Here is a 14383-nt window from a genome sequence, read left to right as displayed (position 1 = left end):
ACTGGACATGTTTATTTACAGTAGGATTTTAAATCGTTTAAGAGTAAATACATTTCGATGAGGAACTTTATAAAAACTAACTTTGAAATATATTAAATTTACAATTTCAGAGTACACGCAACAGATGCCGATGAAACGCCAGCATTCAACACGGTTCACTATTCAATGGTTCCAAGCAATGTATCTGGACATTTTTCAATTGACTCCTCGAGCGGAGACGTTGTCCTCGTTAAACCTGTAGATTTTGATACCTTGCCACCGAATAATAACCCGCTTGTAATCGAGGTAAGTAAAACATATCTATCCACAAGACAAGGTCCCATCATTTTACAATCGAACCCCGCTGGCTCGAACTCCCAAGGACCAGTGAAAATACATCGACTCTCAGAAAATTTAAGCCAAGCGGGAATACTTACGTTCAGCATAATAAAAATCGGTCCTAAAATTCACTTCGAGCCATGAGGAAATTCGAGCCAAGCGAATTCGAGCCAACGGGGTTCGACTGTATTTATAAAGTTAGTATTGAACGATTCGGACAAAGCTGTTATTGGGAATAATGATATACAATGTTACTTGGAGTTTGGTTGTTGGTTGTTACTTGCCGTTATAAGGTCATGATTGAAGACGTCCATTAATGGCATGAGAACCGGATGAAACCACCCATGTAACCGCCTTCATTTCCTAAAGAAGCATCTAGGTTTTTCGTTTCGTGACGTCACTCTACAGAAGCGTTTACCTAAGAATCACTGCAATGAACTTTGCACACAATACCCAAAATCAAGACATGTTGATAGGTTATACAAATAATGAGTACGTGTTATTAAACAATAGATACTGCTGTTCCAATGTTCCCGTCTAATGGTGTACTCGTTTCGCAATTGGTTAGATTCGCTACAGTTTGTCCGTAGTTAATTAATGCCTGCTAATTTGTTACAACAAGGATTTAGCGTTCCACGGCAAAAAGTCACAGAACCACTTGTGCCACTTTGTATACTATTATACGTATTTAAAAACATTCTGTCGAACTCAAAAAAGTTGGCATACAGATATAAGTGTATTAAAACAGAATGTATTTCACGAAGAAACGTGCCTTTTAAATTGTATGCGTGTTATATCGATTGCCTTTAAAACGATCATAATCTGTAACTTTTACTGTTGTTGCACAACTAAAATGCATCACATCAATCTGACAATTGTATTCGATCTGGCTTTCGAAAAGAATATATTTAGGATATGAGTGTTACCTGATTGTTTATCACCTTTAAGACATCAGACCCCAACCTTATAAGATACAACGTATTGATACAGTTTTTCTTCAGTACATTTGATAACATTATCAGTGCTAAAGTTGAAAGAAAATTGCAAGATCAAGCGACAAAAATGTGGCACATTTGAAAAGCTTAAACAAATACGAAATGCACAGTTCTGTGTTTTGAAAAGAAATTCGATATAAACTGTTTGCATATAAAAGAGATTATATCGGTCTCAGTCAAAACTTTAAACCCGCCATTTCGTAATTTGTTGAAGTAATAGAATTTGGCCGATTTGAACTAGATTTTGTTATTTTCGTGATACTTTATATAATAATTTGGCTGTCTTTAATTTCAAATGTTTAAACAATCTGATTAAAAGATAACTCTGACCTGCATTCCAAAGAAAACTTTTATTGTGATAAAATGATTTTCAGGACCAACAAGTGTTTTTAATTCGTTGATATTTATAATAAATGTGTCTTATTTGGAATTTATTTAGCATTAGCACAGTTGACCTTCTAACTACTTGCCAATAAATATATATTCTTGTTTAGGTTAATGAAAGTTTTTCTGAAAATACTTTGTGAATAAAATTATGTTAGCACACAAAATATGATTTAAAAATCCGTTCAATAGGTGCACGCTGGTGATGGGGCGGCAAACCATTCGGATACAGCTACCGTTCGTGTCACCGTACTTGGCTGTAATGACAACAGACCTTCTTTCACAAAAGGTTTGAAACTGTATTTTTGAATATATATTCTTTGATAGGGTACAAAGCAAATAGTGTGTTAATGATTAGAAAAACCTCGTTGTCAATAAACTATGGTAGCCTTACGTGGACCCTCGAGTGTTCATATAAGGTTTTTATAATTGTGCTGTTTTGTATGTTTGTCGGCATGCTTTAAAATATCACAGGGTTTTAATAGCATTATAGCATCAATTAAGATACTATACTTTGCTGTAGCAATGCTTAATACACGTTTCACGAAATAAGTCACACAACTAAGCTCGACAAAATATACTATGTCGAAACAAAACAAAATGAAGATGATACGAAATGTACGTGAAAACGTCATGGCTAGGAAAATAAACTCGATTACCCTAACATGTTCGTGCAAATAGTTTTGATTAACATATATCATTTTTAAATAATGACACAAAAGCAAAACTAACAACATCACATGACAACAAACACAGCACTAACGCAAGACAATCAACGCCGCATGACAACAAACACAACACTAACGCAAGACAATCAACGCCGCATGACAACAAACACAACACTAACGCGGGACATTCAACGCCGCATGACAAAAAACACAACACTAACGCGAGACATTCAACGCCGCATGACAACAAACACAACAATAACGCGAGACATTCAACGCCGCATGACAACAAACCCAACACAACCGCGAGTCATTCAACGCCGCATGACAACAAAACAAAACACTAACGCGAGACATTCAACGCCGCATGACAACAAACACAACACTAACGCGAGACTTTTAACGCCGCATGACAAAACACAACACAAACGCGAGACATTCAACGCCGCATGACAAAAATACAACGCAAACGCGAAACTTTCAACGCCGCATGACAACAAACACAACACTAACGCGAGACATTCAACGCCGCATGACAACAAACACAATACTAACGCGAGACATTCAACGCCGCATGACAACAAACACAACACTAACGCGAGACTTTTAACGCCGCATGACAAAACACAACACAAACGCGAGACATTCAACGCCGCATGACAAAAACACAACGCAAACGCGAAACATTCAACGCCGCATGACAACAAGCACAACACTAACGCGAGACATTCAACGCCGCATGACAACAAACACAATACTAACGCGAGACATTCAACGCCGCATGACAACAAACACAACACTAACGCGAGACATTCAACGCCGCTTGACAAAAATACAACACTAACGCGAGACATTCAACGTCACATGACAACAAATACATCACTAACACGCGACATGCAACGTCACATGACAACAAACACAACAACAACGCCAGACCTGAACGTCACGTGACAACAAACACAACACAAATGCCAGGCATGAACATCACATGATAACAAACATATCACTAACGCGCGACATGCAACGTCACATGACAAAAAACATCACTAACGCGAGACATTCAACGTCACATGACAACAAAACAACACAAACGCCATACATGAACGTCACATGACAACAAACAACTCACTTACGCCAGACATTCAACGTTTCATGACAACAAAAACAACACAAACCCGAAACATTCAACGTCACATGACAACAAGCACATTACACAAATATTTTTATTCGTTATAAGTAAATGTTGGGTTACCGCCTTGTCGTGAAAATACCCTTCCATACATGTTCACACAATTAAATGAAAACTTCAGAGATATCCAGCAGCAACGGCTATTATGATCGTGCTTCGTGGCACACTGATCAAAACCTACTGATACGGTATAAAAACAAAATAGCAAAAAGCCTTAAACATGTAAGTTTAAGAGAACCACATAATGAAAACAGTCAGTTCATTTTCATCGTGATGAGAGTACCACACTACCTTTTGAAAACATCCAGGTCATTTCCTTCGTGATAAGAGTACCCCAACTACTTGATGAAAACATCCAGGTCATTTCCATCGTGTTGAATGCACCATACTACCTGATAAAACATATACACCATTTACATCGTGTACCACACTACCTGATGAAAACATCCACGTCCTTAACATTGTGATAAGAGTACCACATTACCTGATGAAAACATCCACGTCCTTAACATTATGATAAGAGTACCACACTGCCTGATGAAAACATCCACGTCCTTAACATTGTGGTAAGAGTACCACACTGCCTGACGGAAACATCCACGTCCTTTACATTGTGATAAGACTACCACACTACCTGATGAAAACATCCACGTCCTTAACAATGTGATAAAAGTACCACACTGCCTGATGAAAACATCCACGTCCTTAACATTGTGATAAAAGTACCACACTACCTGATGAAAACATCCACGTCCTTAACAATGTGATAAGAGTACCACACTGCCTGATGAAAACATCCACGTTCTTAACATTGTGATCAGAGTACCACACTGCCTGATGAAAATACCCACGTCCTTAACAATGTGTTAAAAGTACCAAACTGCCTGATGAAAACATCCACGTTCTTAACATTGTGATCAGAGTACCACACGGCCTGATGAAAACATCCACGTTCTTAACATTGTGGTAAGAGTACCACACTGCCTGATGAAAACATCCACGTCCTTAACATTGTGGTAAGAGTACCACACTGCCTGATGAAAACATCCACGTCCTTAACAATGTTTTGAGAGTACCACACTACCTGATGAAAACATCCACGTTCTTAACAATGTGATAACAGTACCACACTACGTGATGAAAACATCCACGTTCTTAACAATGTGATAAGAGTACCACACTGCCTGATGAAAACATCCACGTTCATAACAATGTGATAACAGTACCACACTGCCTGATGAAAACATCCACGTTCTTAACATTGTGATAAGAGTACCACACTGCCTGATGAAAACATCCACGTTCTTAACATTGTGGTAAGAGTACCACACTGCCTGATGAAAACATCCACGTTCTTAACATTGTGGTAAGAGTACCACACTGCCTGATGAAAACATCCACGTTCTTAACATTGTGATAACAGTACCACACTACCTGATGAAAACATCCACGTCCTTAACATTGTGATAAGAGAACCACACTACCTGATGAAAACATCCACGTCCTTAACAATGTGGTAACAGTACCAGACTACCTGATGAAAACATCCACGTCCTTAACAATGTGGTAAGAGAACCACACTACCTGATGAAAACATCCACGTCCTTAACAATGTGGTAAGAGAACCACACTACCTGATGAAAACATCCACGTCCGTAACAATGTGGTAAGAGAACCACACTACCTGATGGAAACATCCACGTTCCTAACATTGTGATAAGAGTACCACACTGCCTGATGGAAACATCCACGTTCCTAACATTGTGGTAAGAGTACCACACTGCCTGATGAAAACATCCACGTCCTTAACATAGTGATAAGAGTACCACACTGCCTGATGAAAACATCCACGTCCTTAACATTGTGATAAGAGTACCACACTGCCTGATGAAAACATCCACGTCCTTAACAATGTGATAATAGTACCACACTGCCTGATGAAAACATCCACGTCCTTTATTTCGTGTTGAGAGTACCACACTACCTGATGAAAACATCCACGTCCGTAACAATGTGATAAGAGTACCACACTACCTGATGAAAACATCCACGTCCGTAACAATGTGATCAGAGTACCACACTACCTGATGAAAACATCCACGTTCTTAACAATGTGATAAGAGTACCACACTACCTGATGAAAACATCCACGTCCTTAACAATGTGTTGAGAGTACCACACTACCTGATGAAAACATCCACGTCATTAACATTGTGATAAGAGTACCACACTACCTGATGAAAACATCCACCTCCTTTATTTCGTGTTGAGAGTACCACACTACCTGATGAAAACATCCACGTCCGTAACAATGTGATAAGAGTACCACACTACCTGATGAAAACATCCACGTCCGTAACAATGTGATAAGAGTACCACACTACCTGATGAAAACATCCACGTCCTTAACAATGTGGTAACAGTACCACACTACCTGATGAAAACATCCACGTCCGTAACAATGTGGTAAGAGTACCACACTACCTGATGAAAACATCCACGTCCGTAACAATGTGATAAGAGTACCACACTACCTGATGAAAACATCCACGTCCGTAACAATGTGATAAGAGTACCACACTACCTGATGAAAACATCCACGTCCTTTACATTGTGTTGAGAGTACGAAACGACCTAATGAAAACATCCGAGTCCATTACATTGTGTTGAGAGTACCCCACTACTTGATGAAAACATTCACGTCCTTTACATCGTGTTGAGAGTACCCCACTACCTGATGAAAACATCAACGTTCTTTACATTGTGATAAGAGTACCACAATACCTGATGAAAACATCCACGTTCATTACATTGTGCTGGGAGTACCCCACTACCTGATGAAAACATCCACGTCCTTTACATCGTGTTGAGAGTACCACACTGCCTGATGAAAACATCCACGTCCTTTACATTGTGTTGAGAGTACGACACGACCTAATGAAAACATCCACGTCCATTACATTGTGTTGAGAGTACCCCACTACTTGATGAAAACATTCACGTCCTTTACATCGTGTTGAGAGTACCCCACTACCTGATGAAAACATCCACGTTCTTTACATTGTGTTGAAAGTACCCCACTACCTGATGAAAACATCCACGTTCTTTACATTGTGATAAGAGTACCACACTACCTGATGAAAACATCCACGTCCTTTATATCGTGTTGAGAGTACCCCACTATCTGATGAAAACATACACGTCCTTTACATTGTGTTGAGAGTACCCCACTACCTAAAGAAAACATCCACGTCCATTACATTGTGTTGAGAGTACCCCACTACCTGATGAAAACATCCACGTTCTTTACATTGTTTTGAGAGTACGACACGACCTGATGAAAACATCCACGTACTTTATATCGTGTTGAGAGTACCCCAATACCTGATGAAAATATTCACGTCCTTTACATCATGTTGTGAGTACCCCACTACCTGATGAAAACATCCACGTCCATTACATTATGTTGAGAGTACCCCACCACCTAATGAAAACATTCACGTCCTTTACATCGTGTTGAGAGTACCCCACTACCTGATGAAAACATCCACGTCATTTACATTGTGATAAGAGTACCCCACTACCTGATGAAAACATCCAAGTTCTTAACATGGTGGTAAGAGTACCACACTTCCTAATGAAAACATCCACGTTCTTTACATTGTGATAAGAGTACCACACTACCTGACGAAAACATCCACGTCCTTTACATTGTGATATGAGTACCAGACTACCTGATGAAAACATCAACAGTCTTAACATTCTGGTAAGAGAACCACACTACCTGATAAAAACATCCACGTCCTTAACATTGTGCTAGGGGTACCACACTACCTGATGAAAACGTCCACGTCCTTTACATTGTGGTAAAAGTACCACACTACCTGATGAAAACATCCACGTCCTTAACATTGTGATAAGAGTACCACACTACCTGATGAAAACATCCACGTCCTTAACAATGTGATAAGAGTACTACACTACCTGATGAAAACATCCACGTTCTTAACATTGTGGTAAGAGTACCACACTACCTGATGAAAACATCCACGTCCTTAACAATGTGATAAGAGTACCACACAACCTGATGAAAATATCCACGTTTTTAACAATGTGAAAAGAGTACCACACTACCTGAAGAAAACATCCACGTCCTTAACAATGTGATAAGAATACCACACTACCTGATGAAAACATCCACGTTCTTAACAATGTGGTAAGAGTACCACACTACCTGATGAAAACATCCACGTCCTTAACAATGTGATAAGAGTACCACACTGCCTTATGAAAACATCCACGTTCTTAACATTGTGGTAAGAGTACCACACTGCCTGATGAAATCATCCACGTCCTTAACAATGTGATAATAGTACCACACTGCCTGATGAAAACATCCACGTTCTTAACATTGTGGTAAGAGTACCACACTACCTGATGAAAACATCCACGTTCTTAACAATGTGGTAAGGGTACGACACTACCTGATGAAAACATCCACGCCCTTAACAATGTTTTGAGAGTACCACACTACTTAATGAAAACAACCACGTCCATAACATTGTGATAAGAGTTTTACACTACCTGATGCCATCATCCACGTCCTTTATATCGTGTTGTGAGTACCCCACTACCTGATGAAAACATCCACGTCATTTATATCGTGTTGGGAGTACCACACTGTCTGTTGAAATCACCCACGTCCTTTATATCCTGTTGAGAGTACCCCACTACCTGATGAAAACATCCACGTCCTTTATATCGTGTTGAGAGTACCCCACTATCTGTTGAAATCATCCACGTCCTTTTTTCGTCGTGTTGAGAGTACCCCACTACCTGATGAAAACATACACGTCCTTTACATTGTGTTGAGAGTACCCCACTACCTGATGAAAACATCCACGTCATTTACATCGTGTTGAGAGTACCCCACTACCTAATGAAAAGGTTCACGTCCTTTATATCGTGTTGAGATTTCCCCACTACCTGATGAAAACATACACGTCCTTTACATTGTTTTGAGAGTACCCCACTACCTGATGAAAACATCCACGTCCATTATATCGTGTTAAGAGTACCACACTTTCTGATAAAAACTTCCGTCAATTTACATTTTGAACTACTGTTAAGAATGGTCAGCTGAATTCTTAGTACGAAAGCGATTTCATGGCGGCACAGAGCTGACATCCGCAACACTTTATTGATATTGCTACCACAACTTAGTAAAGTGTTGCCACAACTTAATTACTTGAGGCCACAACTTAGTAAATTGGGGTCATAACTAAGTAACGTGTGGCCATTACTAAGTAACTTGAGGCCACAACTTATTACCTTGGGGCCTCAGCTTAGTAACTTGTGGCCACAACTTCGTAACTTGAGGCCACAACTTAGTAAATTGGGGCCTCAACTTAGTAACTTGTTGCCACAACTTAGTAACTTGAGGCCATAACTTAGTAAATAGTAGCCACAACTTAGTAGCTTGTGGTCATAACTAAGTAATTTGTGGCCATTACTTAGTAACTTGTGGCCACAACTTAGTAACTTGTGGTCATAACTTAGTAACGTGTGGCCATTACTTAGTAACTTGAGGCCACTACTTAGCAACTTGTGGCCACAACTTAGTAACTTGTGGCCATTACTTAGTAACTTGAGGCCACAACTTAGTAACTTGTGGCCACTATTTAGTAACTTGTGGCCATAACTTAGTAACTTGAGACCAAAACTAAGTAACTTGTGGCCACTATTTAGTAACTTGTGGCAATAACTTAGTAATTTGTGGCCACAACTTAGTAACTTGTGGCCATAAACTCACTCATATTTTTACAACTATAATACAAAGATTCCGTCATCCTCGATCAATATAGCAACCTATACTTATACATTTCAAATATGCAATATTTACCCGGACACGTCTCGATGACCCAAGTATTCACTGTGGAGGAGCGACCACCGGAACTTGCTCACTATTTGAGCATCTGTCATCGGTATTCGCGACGGAAGGAAGCGTTGCAGCGGTAAGTTGAAGCAAAATATTTGCTCTTCTACCTCGTATTTCACCTTGTTATGTTGATTTTGTATACTGACGATAATTTCCCCAGCTCCGAAAATTCAGGAAATGCTATAACACTGTCGAAATTTGTAAAAATGACCAAAAAACTATGCATTGCTCACTCAAAAATATTCGCCTTTTGTTACAAAAGGCCCCCGTATCGTCTTTACAGAGTCATAAATCAAAAAAGTGAAGCGACCAATTTATTTGCCCAGCTGTATAATATTCAAGTTTCAAGTTTAAGCAAAATTGATAGAATATTCGCAAAGATACGGACTCCGGAATATGTTGTTGACTGTACTGAGACTTGATAATACCTGTACTGAGAGTTGAGCTATCGAGAAATGGTACTGTACTGAGACTTGTGCCAAAAAGGACGAGTAAAATTGAGATGTCTACACGTAGAAAGGTGAATTATCTCGGAAAGTATTAGAGATACTGTTTTGAAACTTGACATGTTTTTTTCATTATGAAGAGAGCAATTAATTACAAGTGTAGTTAGAGCTAACTCCATTTGTGCGAAATGTGTTTTTCCCGTGTAAATAAAAATATAGGTATTATATAAAAGCTGACTTTCTGCGTTTAAAAAACGTTTTTGATTATAAATATGTAAAGACAGTTGGATAAACAGCGGTACAGGTTTTTGATAAATGGCTGTGAATAATTGTTGTAGGTTGTTGCTACTAATTCTTATTAACATGCACCTACACGTAGTCGAAAGGGTCCTAGCAGTTTCCCATCTTTGGGAACAGAAAGTGGCTACGGTCCACTTCATATAGGGACCGGTGTTCCTAAACATAGAAATATATTATTGGCTTTTCTCCAATAAATACCAGTAGGAAACATGTCACATCCTGGGTATGTACCATATTTAGAAACAGATAGTTCAGGTTCACTGCACAGAAATAATTCTGGTCTACTGTGGATAGTGGCCATTGTTGCTAAAACAGAAAACAATCTTTAAACGGCTTTTCACAATAAGTTATTGCGTGTGTGCGGAAGGGCCACAGAACTTGCCCTGTGACATGTTTGCAATGATATAAAATGGGTCAATTGCACACCGGGTTCACTGTTACTAAAATAGAAAATTTATCAGTTATTTTTCAATGCAGAGAAACGTCTTGGGGCAAATTCTCCGCTCTTGTTCCAAGTTTTCCGGCCAGTTATGTGAAAATATCTTTTTCTGAACTACGAAGCCGTTCCAAAGACATGTGATATACCGTCCATCGGCTCATTAGTTCGGTAATGTCACTTTGTTTGGAGTCTTATTTGGAGTACTAGTGCACAATGGCTCCTCTTTCTTATTTGGAGTACTAGTGTCCACTGGCTTCTTTTTATGGCGCTGTTCATGCCTTTCCATGTTAAATTTGCGGTCTGTTGTGTAACTGCAAACGCTGCATTTAAATGTATTATTGCTCTGTCCAAGATTTAATGGTGTCGCCCAAAAAATGTCGGTCACCTCCTCTGCCCGAACCTCAAAACTTTCATCGGGAATGTAAACAAAAGAAAACCCAAACTTAAATCAATTCTTGAAATCGCATGTCTCCATTCAAAATACACGATTTTTATGGGAAAAAGGCTTTCGTCAGTCGGTAGCTTCTATCAAAATCACTCAGCCTCAAAATATCATCATAAAATCCACATACACAACATACCGCTGTGCATACAATCCAAGCTTTTTCCACATTTGAAAAGGGAAGTAGCTTATGTTTATGCTACGTTAGGCTACCTCAGTGCATCATTTTGCTCTAACAGTTAGAGTCCGAGATTAAAGACAAAACTAATGGTCATCTGGGTTCTCTGGACTTAACAGTGAGGCATACAGACGTACAGCGCCAACGACTAACAGGTAACTGTGTGGGGGTGGACAGGGGACAGGGTACGATATAAGGGGCGGGAGGCAGCGGGGAGCGGGGGTGGGGAGCGAATAGCAAGTGGGAGGGAGTTGGGGGAACAAGGGGGAGGTGAAGCATAGGGGAAGGGAAGTGGGGGCCAGGGGGGGGGATTGGTTACCCCTTGTCCCCTTAACCAACTGTGGTTTGTAAGGAAAACATCAATTAATGCATGAAGAAATGATACCGATATTGTGTTTACATTTTACATATTTTTATTTGCTCTCACTTTTAGGCTGTTAGCAACCGAAATGGCAGGAATGACAACCAAGTTAAAAGTTACATTTGCGAAATATATCTTATTTTACAAAAAATTAAATCGAAAAGCGTCTAATTTTTAACATCATATCGTCATTACTCAATATTTTGGTGATCAAGTCTCGGTACAGTTAATATCAAGTCTCGAGTCACCAACGAGCAAGAAAACAAGTCTCAGTACAGTCACCAACATATTCTGGAGGCCGTATCTTTGCGAATATTCCATCGATTTTGCTTAAACTTGAAACTTGAATATTATACAGCTGGGCAAATAAATTGGTCGCTTCACTTTTTTGATTTATGACTCTGTAAAGACGATACGGGGGCCTTTTGTAACAAACGGCGAATATTTGTTTGAGTGAGCAATGCATAGTTTTTTGGTCATTTTTACAAATCTCGACAGTGTTATAGCATTTTCTGAATTTTCGGAGCTAGGGAAATTATCGTCAGTATACAAAATCAACATAACAAGGTGAAATACGAGGTAGAAGAGCAAATATTGGGCTTCAACTTACCGCTGCAACGCTTCCTTCCGTCGCGAATACCTATGACAGATGCTCAAATAGTGAGCAAGTTCCGGTGGTCGCTCCTCCACAGTGGTATTGCCCCATACGAAATTGGTAATGCTTTTCTTAAAATGGTTGCCTTTACCTAGAAATATAAAATTTTGGAAGCTACTGGGTTATTGTTTTTGACTAATAATACATATGGCGTAAGTGCAAAGTGGAATGTAGAAAAAAATTAGCATTGTCTGACTCCTGCCGTTTGTCTCTCTTTAAAAATACGTTTTCGCGATTTATGAGGATCATTACATGTGTAAACGATAAAAAATGTAAATATATACCGATCGACTACTTAATAACTTATAAGAAAAACACAAAAAAAGGAATTGCATGGAAAGGCCTCCAGCCAAAAATGAAAACAAAATCAAAACAAATTCAATAGCATGATTATACAAATTAAACAACATAATACTTTGAAAGTATTAACTTTTGTATTAAACGTCTTAGATATCATACTTGCAAAATAACTAAGCAAGTAGAAATTTAGAATATCATATGCTGGATTCACAAACAAAATTTAACACTGTGAATTTGATTAACCCAACCGCCATATCAAACTCTTTTTTTTTATAAAAATGACATCATCCAAGCGACAAAAATATATATATATATATATATATATATATATATATATATATATATATATATATATATATATATATATATATATATATATTTCATTTATTTTTGTAATCACTAGCAGTTCCATGGGGGATGCACCCGGCGCCCCTCTCCCTAAAGTCGTCCAAGTTAACTTTTTATTTCAACATAGGAGAAAATGCAATAAAATAGTCCCAAAATACTTCATTTCGGACTAAATGTTGTAAAAAGCAATCCCAAACCACCTACCACCAATTTAAACTAAATAAATTTTGATTCCGACGTCAAAAGGCTACGCCCCTAAATTGCGCCCCTCTAAAGTGAAGTTCTGCCCCGCCCCTGGTTAAAATTTGGTATCAGAAAAACAAAACCATACTTGCTTTCAGAGAATTGATAAATATTTGATCACGACATTAACAAATATAATCAAACTGTAATACAATGGCCAAATGTAATAACAATTAGCTCACTGTTTTGAACGCGTTAAATTGGAACACTGATGTTTGAAGTTCTAGAAATACTCATGGCCTATTCTTTATTATTAATCAACATAAACATTTCAGGAATATTTAATATTCCCCACACCAAAATATACAATTTTATCGTCTCGTTTCAAAAAAAGTAACTTCCAATTACATATTTAGCCATGCCTGCAAGTATTCAAATATTCAAAGAAGCTCATATGTATGTGCATATTTTTTTTTAAATTACTTTTTATTAAAAAAATACGAATTTATTAAACAGTTTTAGCAAATGAAGACAAAGAAGAAAAATATATTTGAGCTTGTAGATGGATTCGAGCCTCGTTCTTGAAACCCTCTAAATGTTTGTAGTCCTGTGCTTAAGCATTAAAATTGGAGAGTTCAAGTGAAGATTTTTATAAAAGGGTGTGCTGTCTTAAACAACAATGGTCTAATAATTTAACTTACCTTGACATCAACTCACGTAAAGACTCCTATAAAAATGAGCATTTATGTAATGTGTTCTGAGATAACATCAACAAAAATCGTTGTTTAGAGGACAAATTAACATAAATGAAACTCGTCCAGACATTTTTCATTAGACACACATCCCTAATTGTATATTTTGCAGAGTGGTACAATTGTTCTGTGCACGAAAGAGATCGGAACCTGACCTGCAATGTGACGGCAATCGATGCTGACAGAGATCAACCAGTTAACCTAACCTATTCCATCGTTGGCAACAAGCAAGTAGGTGCTGAATATTCATGAAAGGCTCTTCTTACCTACCGATGTTGCAATTAGTAGATCAATCCGTGTACTCGGTTAAGTTCATATAAGTTATGTGTTTATATATAGAACAGTGAAGTATGAAATTTATTTTAGGGATTTTACATCGACAACCACAATGGCAAAATATTTATCAATAGCACACAGCTTGACTTCGAGACTAGACAACGATATGACCTGAATGTGTCTGTGCACGATGGCAACTTTATTAGGTGAG

The 14383-nt window shown here is 38.4% G+C and overlaps 1 protein-coding gene across 1 annotated transcript in view; it reads left to right on the top strand.

Moving 5' to 3' along the window:
- The window catches only part of LOC128242940 (protocadherin Fat 4-like), a 36546-nt gene that overhangs the window by 14809 nt on the left and 7354 nt on the right, over nt 1–14383 (top strand). The window contains exons 24-27 of the mRNA XM_052960395.1: nt 111–285; nt 1890–1986; nt 14009–14127; nt 14263–14378. Of these exons, the coding sequence (XP_052816355.1) occupies nt 111–285; nt 1890–1986; nt 14009–14127; nt 14263–14378 (507 nt within the window). The remainder of the gene's footprint in view (nt 1–110; nt 286–1889; nt 1987–14008; nt 14128–14262; nt 14379–14383) is intronic.

Source organism: Mya arenaria, chromosome 2 (genome assembly GCF_026914265.1).
Source record: "Mya arenaria isolate MELC-2E11 chromosome 2, ASM2691426v1".
Taxonomy (NCBI): Eukaryota; Metazoa; Mollusca; class Bivalvia; order Myida; family Myidae; genus Mya; species Mya arenaria.
Note: the sequence above shows the minus strand (reverse complement) of the source record. Positions and strands in the feature narration are given on the sequence as shown.